Genomic DNA, 12,326 nt, shown 5'->3' on the forward strand with positions numbered 1-12,326 from the left:
GGTAACAAAAGAATTGTCGATATAACGAATAGCAACAAAACCTAAACTCAGAACATTTCGAGATAAGAAGGTTTTAATTAATTATGCAGCAACGTCAATAACAATGGGAGTTGTGAACAAGAAATTGGACGAAGTATACAGAGGGGTAAAACTACTATGTGCAATCTCACGAAAATATAGCGAAACACATACATAATGAAGAACGCCTCTGATATCTTGGACAGCCAGAAAAACAAATACATCTGTTTTTGCTGAGGTTAACAATCCACAAAGTTTCTCAAGTTTCAAAAATATTAACAGTCTTCTAGGACATATAACACGTGTCGATAATATGGAAAACCGGAGGGAAGAATGAGTCAAGAACGATCACCAATCCAATAGATGAATGCAGTCGAAAAATTACTAAACACTAGTTTCGGTAATGCGGCACGTGCAACACTGAGAATGGGAATAGATGGGGAAGAACCGCAACATTCATCATAATCCCTACGTTTCCGCTAAGTGGTACAGATTGGAAGGAGTTAAATGAAAAACAAAATGGAAAATTGTGAATAAGATAGAGATAAATGCAAATAATTAAAGATAAATGTAAAAAGGGATGTAGTTTAAATTATAAAGATTTAAGAAAGAGCTGATAAATAAAAAAGTAAAGTCTCTAAAGTAATATTACATACTATACGATATAATTACTATATCGTTATCAAAAATAACGCAAACATATATTAGCTACATATTTACATAATTAACATAATATTTACATACAATTTCCTACTTCATAACCACTTTTCCATAATCACAGATGAAGCACAATAGACAGTTTCACTTCTGGTACACAAACATAAAAGCAAAAAATGGGTATTTTAATTTCAAATAATTGATTTTATAAGTTCTTACAAAAAACTGACCAGTAAAACAAGAATAGATGTGTCTACTACACCACACACCGGATAAACACAAATAGACACGACTACTATTTTCAGTTGTTTTATGTAAAACGATAACTTTTAACCAAATAGATGTAAAAAGTATAAAACACAGCTTATGTTGCTTTTGTTCTTCGTTTTTTGGTGCACGTGTTCACTTTTTATTTTTCACCTTCATTTTTAATACATTGATTTAAATGAAACATGTTTATTGCTGCAGAAACCTGTTCAATACTACTGTTACTTCTACTACTACGATTACTGTATGGGGTCAAAGCGTGTGACGTTTTTTGATGTCAGTTCGCCATTTATCTCTATCTTTATGTCGCAGGAAGATAAAATTAAGGAATAGCTAGCTAAACACTATAATTGATAGCTGTATTATACGTCAGTATCTATGACGTTTCTAGTATATGTATAGAAGATATTTACAGTAAATTTAGTTGTGCAATAGATTACAAAATAGAATCAAAGTCCAATTACTAATATCTCATAAAGTATGTTACAAAAAGTGTGTTTTTAAAAATATTCAAATCTCATTTTCTTCCTTGTAGTACATCAAGAATTAAACTTTATTATTAGTTTTATTTTCCTAGAGTGCCTTTGTTGTATTAATATATTCTGCATAAGTTCATTTGTTATTGTACAAAAAAATATGTGCTTAAACATCTTATTAGCAAGACAATAAAACATAAAACACAATCCTGGTGTATTAGACCAGGTTAAGTTAGACTTATTTTTGCAGACAGTTTGAACAGTTTACAGCAACTGATAAACAAAGTAAATGAAGTAAGTGAAAGATTTGGACTTCAAGTAAATATAACAAAAACTAAATTTATGATCATCAGCAAAAATAAAGTTAGAGACGCTCAACTACTTATCAATAATACACCAGTGGACCGAGTAAAACAGTATAACTATCTTGGAACAACAGTAAATGAACAATGGGATCACTCACAGGAAATAAAATGTAGAATAGAGAAGGCTAGGAGTGCATTCAATAACATGGCCAAACTCTTTAAAAGCCACAATCTTAATCTGGAGATAAAAGTAAGGCTCCTATGATGTTATATCTTCTCAATATTGTATTACGGAGTTGAATCCTGGACACTAACTAAAGCAATGGAGAAAAAACTTGAAGCCTTCGAGATGTGGCTATACAGGCGAATTCTAAGGATATCATGGACAGACAAGATAACCAACGAGACCGTATTACGAAGAGTGGGCAAAGAAAGAGAGGTGATGTATACCATTAAAAGGAGAAAGTTGGAATATCTCGGACATATAATGAGAAACAGCACTAAATACAGATTACTGAAGGTAATACTACAGGGTAAAGTATTCGGAAAGCGAGGAATTGGGAGAAGGAGAATATCATGGTTGAAGAACCTGAGGAAATGGTTCTTCACAAAAACAACGAATCTATTTAAAGCATCAGTCAATAAAATAATTATAGCCAGAATGATTGCCAATATTGGAACGAATAGGCACTGAAAGAAGAAGAAGTTAGACTAGACAATGAAAAACGAACATAGCCAGTTTAGGATGAACGTTCGTTAAAATAGAGAACAAATATGAAAAAGACAGTTTAGGCAGAGAAGAAAAGAATCAAACAGCTCGTCCAAGGTTCTCTTTAGGGTTTCTAAAAATTAGTTATTATTAATTGAAAAGACACTCATTATTTTTTAATTATAACTAACCGCATCACCAAGTTATTACAGAAAGTGCATCACCATATATCACAGAAAGTGATGGAGTCGAAGAAAGCTGGGCAAAAATTAAGTATAATATCTAAGCCTCGGCCATGGAAGTTCTTGGTGAAAGAAATATAAATAAAAATATATCGTTTCCAAGGCGAAGAACTCCATGGTTTTGTACATAAGTGAAGGAAAAATGTAAAGAAAAGAAAAAAGCTTACCTGAAATACATTTCAACCAAAACACAAGAGGCATACCATAATTACAAGACAATTAGAAACGAAACACATACACATGTAAGAAAAATAAAAAATAATCACTGGGAACGCTTTTCGAAAGAAATGGAACATGATTTTTACGGTCTGCAAAATGAAATATGGCGCTTCATAAGAGGTCAACGAACAGAGGTAAAGGAACTAATAGAACCAAAACACATAGAAAAGGATAAGCGGATTGACTACCTAAAAAAGCTATATACAGAAGAAGAACAAACGAAGCTAGAACCGTTAACACCAGAAATTACCACAAATGAAGAACTTAATATAAATGTACAGGAAGTTCGGAAAATACTTGAAAACTTGAAGAACAGAAAATACGAGTTACTGAAATATTGTGGAGCAGCAATGAGAGAACAATTAACAACATTAATTAATAAAATTATAAAACACAGTAAAATACCGGAAGAATGGAGAACGAGCGAACTAATTCTATTATTCAAAAAAGGAGATAAAAAACAGTCAGAAAACTACAGAGGTATAAACTTACAATTGAAATTTTACAAGTGCTAATAAATCAGAGGATAAGTTTAGCAGATGAACAACAGGGTTTTCGTATTGGAAGATCGTGTACAGATGCAATATTCGTTATAAAGCAAATTGCTGAGAAATCATAAGAGTATAATAGACCAGCATTTCTGTGTCTGATTGACCTAAAGAAAGCGTTTGACAGAGTAAGACTCAAAGATGTAATCCATCTTTTGTATAATAGAGAAGTTCCCCTTAATATTATAAAAACTATCGTAAATATCTACCAAAACAACAAAATGGAGGTCAGAATAGACGGACAACTTACAGAACCGATAGAAATAGGCAGCGGAATAAGACAAGGGGATTCATTGGGCCGCATGCTCTTCAATTTGATTATGGATGAAATCATCAAAAGCGTTAACAAAGGGAGAGGATACAGAATGGGAAACAAAGAAGTTAAAAAACTCTGTTGCGCAGACGAGGCAATATTGATAGCCCAAGATGAAGATAGTCTGCAAAGACTGGTCCACAGATTTAATATAAGAGCAAAAGAATTTATGACAATCTCATCTCAGAAAACTAAAACAATAGTAGTCAGCAAAGAACCAACTAGATGTAAAATAGAAATTGATGGCATCAGTATTGAGCAAGTAATGGAAATAAAATACCTGGGAATTACACTGTCTAGCTATGGAGACCTGGACAAAGAAGTGAGAGATTAAGTACAGAAAGCAAATAGACTGGCAGGATGCCTTAATAACACTATATGACAAAACAGACACATTAACACTGAGATGAAATAAAGAATTTATAAAGCCAGTGTATGACCAATAATGACATATGCCTCAGAAACAAGATCCAACACAACCACAACGCAAAGGCTTTTAAAAATGGCATAGATGAGAGTACTGAAAAGAATTACAGGAAATAGGCTGAGAGATCGAAAGACAAGAGGTATTACCCCGTCAATGAACAAGAAGAATTGCTTATAAAGAGGAAGAAGAAGAAGAAGAAGAAGACCAAGTTATTAGCAAAATTATGTTTTCAGGAAGTGTGTGTAGAGTAAATGACTTGTGACCAAGTAAAGTCGGCTTTATCATCTTTAGAAGGAACCGCTTATTGCAACGGTGTCCAAACAGTTGATCGCAATCGACCGGTCGATTGTTTCTGGAGTCGATCTCAAAAGAATTCAGAATTATTCAGGTCCTGCCCAAAATATTCCAGGCTTCTGAGGCAACATAACTGCGCGACGCTTGGCGAATGTTACCAATTTTTCTCGAGTGTCTATTTCATGTATAACAAGCTGCGGTGACGGAACTTAACGGCAGTATTTATTAAACTACGACAAGTAGAAGTTGAAGAGGTAAAAAGGCAATATTTAAAGCACATCACGAAATGAGTACGAACGAATATCTCACATCAGGCTTGGGGTTGGCACTCAGTAATTACGAAACGTCTGACATACAATTTGTGGATGATATGCAGTGCCATGCATCTCAAGTTTTAAGTAATAATTTAGACTAAAAAAAAGTTGATCATTGATCATATTGTTTGATCAGATTATAACTTTATTAAACATCTTATTGGTGTTAATATAAAACAAGTATTAAATTTAAAGAATTAACGAAAACAAAATCCGCTGATTCTGATAAACTAGCATGGATATTCTAAGGATTTTGGAGGATGACTGTATAGCACCAGAGTGTTATAAAGAATAAAGAACTATAAGGTAAATAAGTCACATGTTAAAGTTATTTTTGTTAATTATCCATGAAAGAATTTACCCCATTTTAGGATGGCATTTTGACCAATTGAAGTTTGGCTTTAGAAACGGCCTTGGTGTGAGAGAGACACTTGTTAGCATACAGGTACTGATTTAAAGAGCTAGGGATGTGAATATTAACGTTTTTGTTTAGTTCTTTTACCTTGTAAAAATATTTAACAAAGTAAACAAGAAAAAAATCATAGTCAACTTATATTAATAACAAAAAGGTAAAGTCAAATTAAAAAAACAAGTACTTTGAGCTATAACATACTACGGAGAGTAAGTCAGGGATGTGTTTTGTCGATGTTATTCAACCTTTATTTATAACATCTCTGTAAAGAAGCTTTGGAGGACCCTAAAGATGAAATATCAATTAACGGGATTGTCATAAATAATTTGAGCTATGCGGACGACACAATTTTACTTGCCGATAGTCCACATAGACTTCGACATCTAATTGATAGAGTAGACGCTCTTAGCAGACAGTATAGTATGCGTCTTAACATCGGCAAAACCAAGGTAATAACCATCGGCAAAAATCATACCATTTACCATCAATTGTTTTTAAGCGATAAGATACTAGCAAAAGTTTAGAATTTCACATATTTCAGCTGCAACCTGAATGAAGGTTAGGATTACTCGTGTTCAATTTTTGACATGCAAAAAACCATATCATTTTTCGCTGTATTAATTCCTATCATTATCTACCTTAATTTTAAAATATCCTATTCCCAACCCTTCCTACCCTAACTTCAACGTCACTTCTTTAGAAATACAGACAGTTTTAAAATAGCAAACGAAAAGGACTCTCTCTTGGCTGTTGACTATCGTTAGCAACAGACGCACTCTCTTAACTGTTAACTTTCGCTAGCAACAGACGTCCTCACTCTCTCGACTGTTGAGTTGTTGACTGCCGTTAGTAACAGACATTCTTTTTCTCTCTCTTTCTTTGATAACCGGTAAAGACAGCTCCCCCATACGAGGAACAACCGCAAGTGAAAGCCTATAAATACTGCGAGTGTGTATGAAACAGTAGTATTGGTAAGACTTTTTATAAACTTGATTTAACTATTATCTGCATCACCCTTTACTACCTTTCCTTGTTATTTTAAATCAGCCCTATTTAATACAGTCCTCATATACTGAAATTATATTAATAATTTCACATATGTACACCCTTTTTTGTACATCTCGCTTGAAATCGGTATTAGAATCCAACATTTAACAAAATGAGGAATATGTTGTGTAACTTGCCACTTAATATACGTATTAGATTGCGTCTACTCAGGTGCTGCGTTTTCAATTTTTTATATGGCGTTGAAGTTTGAACCTTACCAGAGACTACCTAATATTGTGGATACATCATATCACCAATTATGCAGTCTTTCAAAGGATTTTTCAACAACAACTTCTTTTAACGGCAAAACAAAGAAACTTCATACTTCGATCATATAATACGAAACGAAAAATATCATATCCTTCAACTTATTACGATTGGCAAAGATGATAGCGAGTAGATACTCTATGATGCCGATAGGTGATAGATCTACTTCAGGGATGCGTCCCTGCCTATGCGAGCGTTGTTTTATCTCCTAATAACATACATGAGAAACCATTATCCTAGCTTCAGTCCATATCCAACCCCTAAATAAGATTTTGCTGATAGGTCACTGCAAGAAGAAGTGCAATAAAATACAAAATACAAGAAATTACTCAACAAAAATATATAATACTAATAGGTTTAGGGTAATACTCATTACCCTAAAAAAACCTATACACAACCAGCAGGAAATGTTTACATTAAGATCTTTTTTCTTATATAGTATTATTTAGAGATTGTTGTAATATTGTTGTGTTTATTATCAATTACAAAGTGTGGCTTATCTTCTGTAAGTCATGTGAAGAAATATTGATCCCAATTCTGTGAGTGCGGTTACCCATTTGTACAATTTGCCGATAAGATTTTAATATTAATCAGCTGGCACTAATTCAATGACATCTCATATACAGTGTGGAAACCACTTATGGAACAAAATTATTTGTGTCCATATTTTAAAAAATTACAAAAAACGCCGAGATCCGTTGAGTACAAATGATCGCTTTTTCAACATGACTAAAAATACTGGGTGAGTCACGCAAGTCTAGAATGGATTATATATCATGTAGGGTCTATTGTAGTTAATACAGGGTGACATTTTGAAATTACACAGTGTGGAAACCACTTATGGAATAAAATTGTTTGTGTCCTTATTTTTAAAAATAAAAAAGAACGCTGGGACTCGTCAACTTTAAATTCAAATGTGCTATTTTAAATATAAAATGACTTGAATGTGCAGGGTGATTCACATAAGTTTAACATAGTTCATCATCTTTAATTTTAAGAAAATATAAGATGTATATTTTTAAAATTTTAAAAGCTCCTTAATAATTAAATCTCAACGAACTATAATGCCGAAGGTTTATCATGAATAATACAAGATGAAAATGAAATTATGTATATTTTCGTCAATAAAATAAAACACTCAATATATTGATAATCAGTTTAGAAAAGTGATGTTTCTATTTAGCTAATATAAACAAAATACTATTATTTCTCCTTGTATTATTCATAATAGAGACTCCAATATTAAAGTTCGTTAATATAATATTGTTAAGGAGATTTTGAAAGCATAAAAATATAAAGGGTATTTCATTAAAAATAAAGATGATGGACTATGCTAGAATCAAATAATTTTATCCCATAAGTGGTTTCCACACTGTATAATTTCAAAATTTCACCCTGCACTGTTCATAATAGACAATACATGATAAAGTTCGTTGAGATAAGGTTGTTAAGAAGCTTTTAAAAATTTTAAAATATACAGGGCGTTTCGTTAAAAATAACAATTATGGACTTATAGACTTGCATGACTCATTATGTATAAGTTTATGTTTAACAAGCGCACATTTATATTTAAAAGTGGGCGGGTCTCAGCGTTTTGTTTTGAAATAAGTACACAAGCAATTTAATTCCATAACTGGTTTCTACCCTGTATACATTTATTCTACCCTGTATAGTTGCTTTAGACTGTCTTAATCGAAACGTTCTCTTCTACTATCAGTTTTTTTTTTCCTGCTTTTCTTCTCCAACTGCCTAATATATTGGTATCCTTTTTGTAGAGTGTTTTCTCTGGTGTATGTGTTTAATTGAAAGTATTCCGTTAAGGCAACTTTTACATCTCAGGGCATGTTTTTGGGTTAAGGGCATAGGCAATAATATTTGGATTTTTCTACCACTGAAATAATATTTTATGGAATGTTAAATATTGCCGCCATCAATTGCTTTAGAGCTACTAAAAGGATACTTTTTGTTTCCCTAGCATTTTTACAGAATACTCTATTTTTTTTATGATCTCACACAATTTATTTGCGTCATATGTTTATTATCAGTTTTTATTTATGTTTGTTAGCACAATGACTCTTTTATCTTTCAGTATATAATATTATTGTGTCTCAAGGCCAATCTGATTCGATTTTTCGTGTGGTTTGATTTTCCTTGTTAAAGTTTATACTAAAATTCAACTACATTATTTTATCTATTGTTAGAATTTGTAACATCTAGTAAAGAGGAAGTTATTGACGAGGTCATCATCATCAGTGGCATTTCAGCTCGTTATGAGCCAAAGCCTTCTTCAGAAAAATCTTCCATTCGTCCCTGTTTCTGGCAACTTTTCTCCATATTTTAACTCCGATGGATTTTAGATCATCCTCTATGTTATCTTGATACCTAAATTTTGGTCTTCCTCTGGCTCGTCTTCCCACTGGTCCTATCCATCGAAGGCATGCTAATTTAATACATTTTACAACGTCAGGTTCCCCAAAACTTTTGTATAACTCAAAGTTGTAGCGCTTACGCCACAAACCCTGTTCTTGGACTCCTCCATATATTTTCCTAAGAATTTTTCTCTCGAAACGTTTAAGCAATTCTTGGTCGTTCTGTGTAAGTGACCACGTTTCTGACCCGTATGTTAACAGTAGCCTTATTAGTGTTTTATATATGGTAACTTTAATTTTTCTGAGTAGTTTTGAGGCCATCTTTTTCCTCAAGCTATAGTATCACTCTTTGGCAAGCACTATTCTTCTTTTAATTTCTTCGCTGACATTGTTGTCTTTGGTCAGCAGCGAGCCCAGGTAGACGAAGGTGTCCACAACTTCCAGTTCCAGATCATCAATTTATAGTCTAGGTATCTGGTTGCCTGATCTAGTACAATACATATACTTGGTTTTCTGTGCGTTTATTTTTAATCCCATTTTCAGTGCAGACGCCCTTAGTGATCGAAATGCTTCGATCAGAGATTCTGTGGACCTAGCAATAATGTCTGTGTCATCTGCATATCCGACCACTTGTACAGATTTATTAAAGATGGTGCGATTCGTATTAATATGGCACTCTCGAAATACTTTTTCTAGTGAGGTTAAATAAGAGACACGACAGTCCATCTCCCTGTCTCAGTCCATTTTTACAATGGAAGAATCTTGAAAAGTCGTTTTGGATTCTGACTACATTCTTTACGCTGTAAGTGTAAGTTCCGTTAGTTGAACAAGATGAAGCGGAAATTGAAATTCCACCATAGCCTATAGAAGTTTTTATCTGTTGACTGAGTCGTATGCGGCTTTGAAATCCACGAATATGTGGTGAGTGTCGACTCCGAACTCAAGCGTTTTCTCAAGAATCTGCCTGACTGTAAAGAGTTGATCCGTTGTTGATTTATTGGGTCGGAAACCGCACTGGTAGTTCCCAACTATTTGTTCAGCATAGGGGATCAATCTTCTGTATAATACGTTGGACAATACTTTATATGCTACGAACTAGGGTGATGCCTCTATAATTGACGAGGTTAACAAGGATAAATTTTTAATTAAAAAACAAAAAAATAACCACGAATTCAATGTCGCTTACCTAAAAACTGTTCAGCGTTGGCCGAATGAGCAGGTTGTGATATGGTAATAGGATTTTCGTGAGCTGCCAACCAGCTGCTCTCATCAGCCGAGCCGTTTTCATCCTGGGAGCCCAAAGATCTGAGTTTGGTGTGCAACCTCCTGGCGAAGGCTTCCGCCCTTCCCCTGCAAGACATCGCCAAAAAAGATCCTAATCCCCCACACCTTTCTCCTTCTGACGTCATGGAGTCGGCAGGTCTTCTGAAACAAAAATATGTATCTCAAATATATTTTAATAACACATATTTATGCTCTAAAAATTTATTTTTATGTTCTTCTGATCTTACTTTGGTCGGTCAGATAGCCAAGCGGGTCAGGCGCCGACTCACATTAGCTTCACTGTCAAGTGATTTCTCGGCGATGATTTGAGCCCTGACCCGAGATAGAATAACAAAAAGGCAGCATAGTAGTTTAAAATTCATAATAAATCTGCTACTTAAACTAGAATACGTTAATCTATCTGACCAACCTACGGATGAGCAATACGGCAAGATATAATAGAAATGTTTGTTTTGGAAGATTAATAAAAATTGTAAAATAAGTTTTTGTTCGACCTACTGGAAGCTATTTTCGGAATTTTATTTACGATTTAAAATATAAAATGGCAAATACAAATTTGTTTTACCAAAAATGAAGGTTGACTTCCAACAATATAATTGAAAAATCTCTGACACCACATAGCACATAAAGTTTTATTGAAGTAAACATGATGATGAAGATGATCTAAATATATTGATATAAAGTTGATCTAAGTTAATTTGGAGCATTTGATCAAGAATTGATCTTCAATCAGTTTTATCGTTCAACAAGAGATGGCGCTTTCAATTTTGCCGATTTATTGTTTTTAATAACCTGGTACTACTATTTGATGAACATGTGTGAACGTGTAGCACTGAAATAAATTCGTAAATGATTATTAAAAGTGTATAAGGACTGCTCACGTTTAATTAATTAAAATAATATAATAATAAGTTAATTAATTTATAAGTGACAGTACAAGGTTTGAAGACAATAATACAAGTCCACAAATCACATCGAAAATCAGTGAATTAAGTACAAATGGTTGAAACATCCACTCAATTTGCTAGATTTAGCTCGCTCTGCATTCCGATCACATCTCAAAAAATTCATGCGTGGGAAAAGAATTTCAGATTTTTAATTCACATAAATTAAAAGATTACTTGAATAAGCCTATTAAATATTTAACTCTATTTCAAACTATAACCACTTTCTAAATCACTGTACTGCTTTCAAATGCAAACTTTTCACTAAAACTGCTCACTATTGATGTTTAAGAAAATGTACACTACAACAGTATTAATGACAACACTATATTCTATTTACTTGTAGAATAAATACAGAAATCATTGCCATTGTAGTTTGTTGTTATGTTCTGATAGTTAATTGTTTATATTTAAATGAATAATGAATTGTTGAAAATTGGTAACAGTTAGATGATAACAATAATCAATCTGTAATTGTAGATACTTGCAAAATTGACTTATAGACGATGTCTCCATAATATTTACCAGCAATTTTATCGAATTTATCGGTGTTTATTTGAATCGTGTGAATAAATATAAATTAAATCTCTTCTGTAACAAATTTATAGACGTTTCATAAAAGTTTCTCGGAGAAACTTATCGATGACTTAATTATACAGTGTTGCCAAACACAATTGCTGTCCAATTTCCATAATGCTATTAAACAAATCTGGTAAGCAACTTGTCCCTGTTACTCATAACGTTGTCTATAATTCTCCAAGGCATAATTGAAGGTGTCAAAAGCCAAGCAGTCCAAGTAATGTTTTTTAGAAATGCTATCACTATTCTTCTTCTTCAAGTACGATCTCCGCGGCAGAGGTCGGCAATCATCATAGCTATTCGGACTTTTGAGACGGCTGCACTGAAAAGTTCACTTGATGTACATCCGTACCACTCTCTCAAGTTGCGCAGCCATGACATTCTACGCCTCCCTATGCTTCTCGTTCCTTGGATCTTTACCTGCATAATCAGTTGGAGCAAGATGTATTTCTCTCCACGTGTAATATGTCCGAGATACTCCAATTTTCTTGTTTTAATTGTATTTAAAATTTCTATTTCTTTATTCATCCTTCTCAGAATCTCTTTGTTTGTGACGTGTTCTGTCCACGATATTTTCAGAATTCTTCTATACACCCACAGCTCAAATTATTACAGTTTTTTCATTGATGTCGCAT

At 33.4% G+C, this 12,326-nt stretch overlaps 1 protein-coding gene across 6 annotated transcripts in view; it reads right to left on the minus strand.

Moving 5' to 3' along the window:
• The window catches only part of Gbs-76A (Glycogen binding subunit 76A), a 127,784-nt gene that overhangs the window by 22,904 nt on the left and 92,554 nt on the right, over positions 1 to 12,326 (minus strand). For 5 of the 6 annotated variants that reach the window (XR_011951442.1, XM_072538105.1, XM_072538107.1 and 2 more), the window contains exon 2: positions 10,071 to 10,309. Coding sequence is in view for 5 of the 6 variants with exons in the window: in XM_072538105.1 (XP_072394206.1) it covers positions 10,071 to 10,309 (239 nt within the window). In the remaining variant the exon portion in view is untranslated. The remainder of the gene's footprint in view (positions 1 to 10,070; positions 10,310 to 12,326) is intronic. The other variant, XM_072538108.1, reaches the window with a different exon arrangement.

Source organism: Diabrotica undecimpunctata, chromosome 7 (genome assembly GCF_040954645.1).
Source record: "Diabrotica undecimpunctata isolate CICGRU chromosome 7, icDiaUnde3, whole genome shotgun sequence".
NCBI classification, from domain to species: Eukaryota; Metazoa; Arthropoda; class Insecta; order Coleoptera; family Chrysomelidae; genus Diabrotica; species Diabrotica undecimpunctata.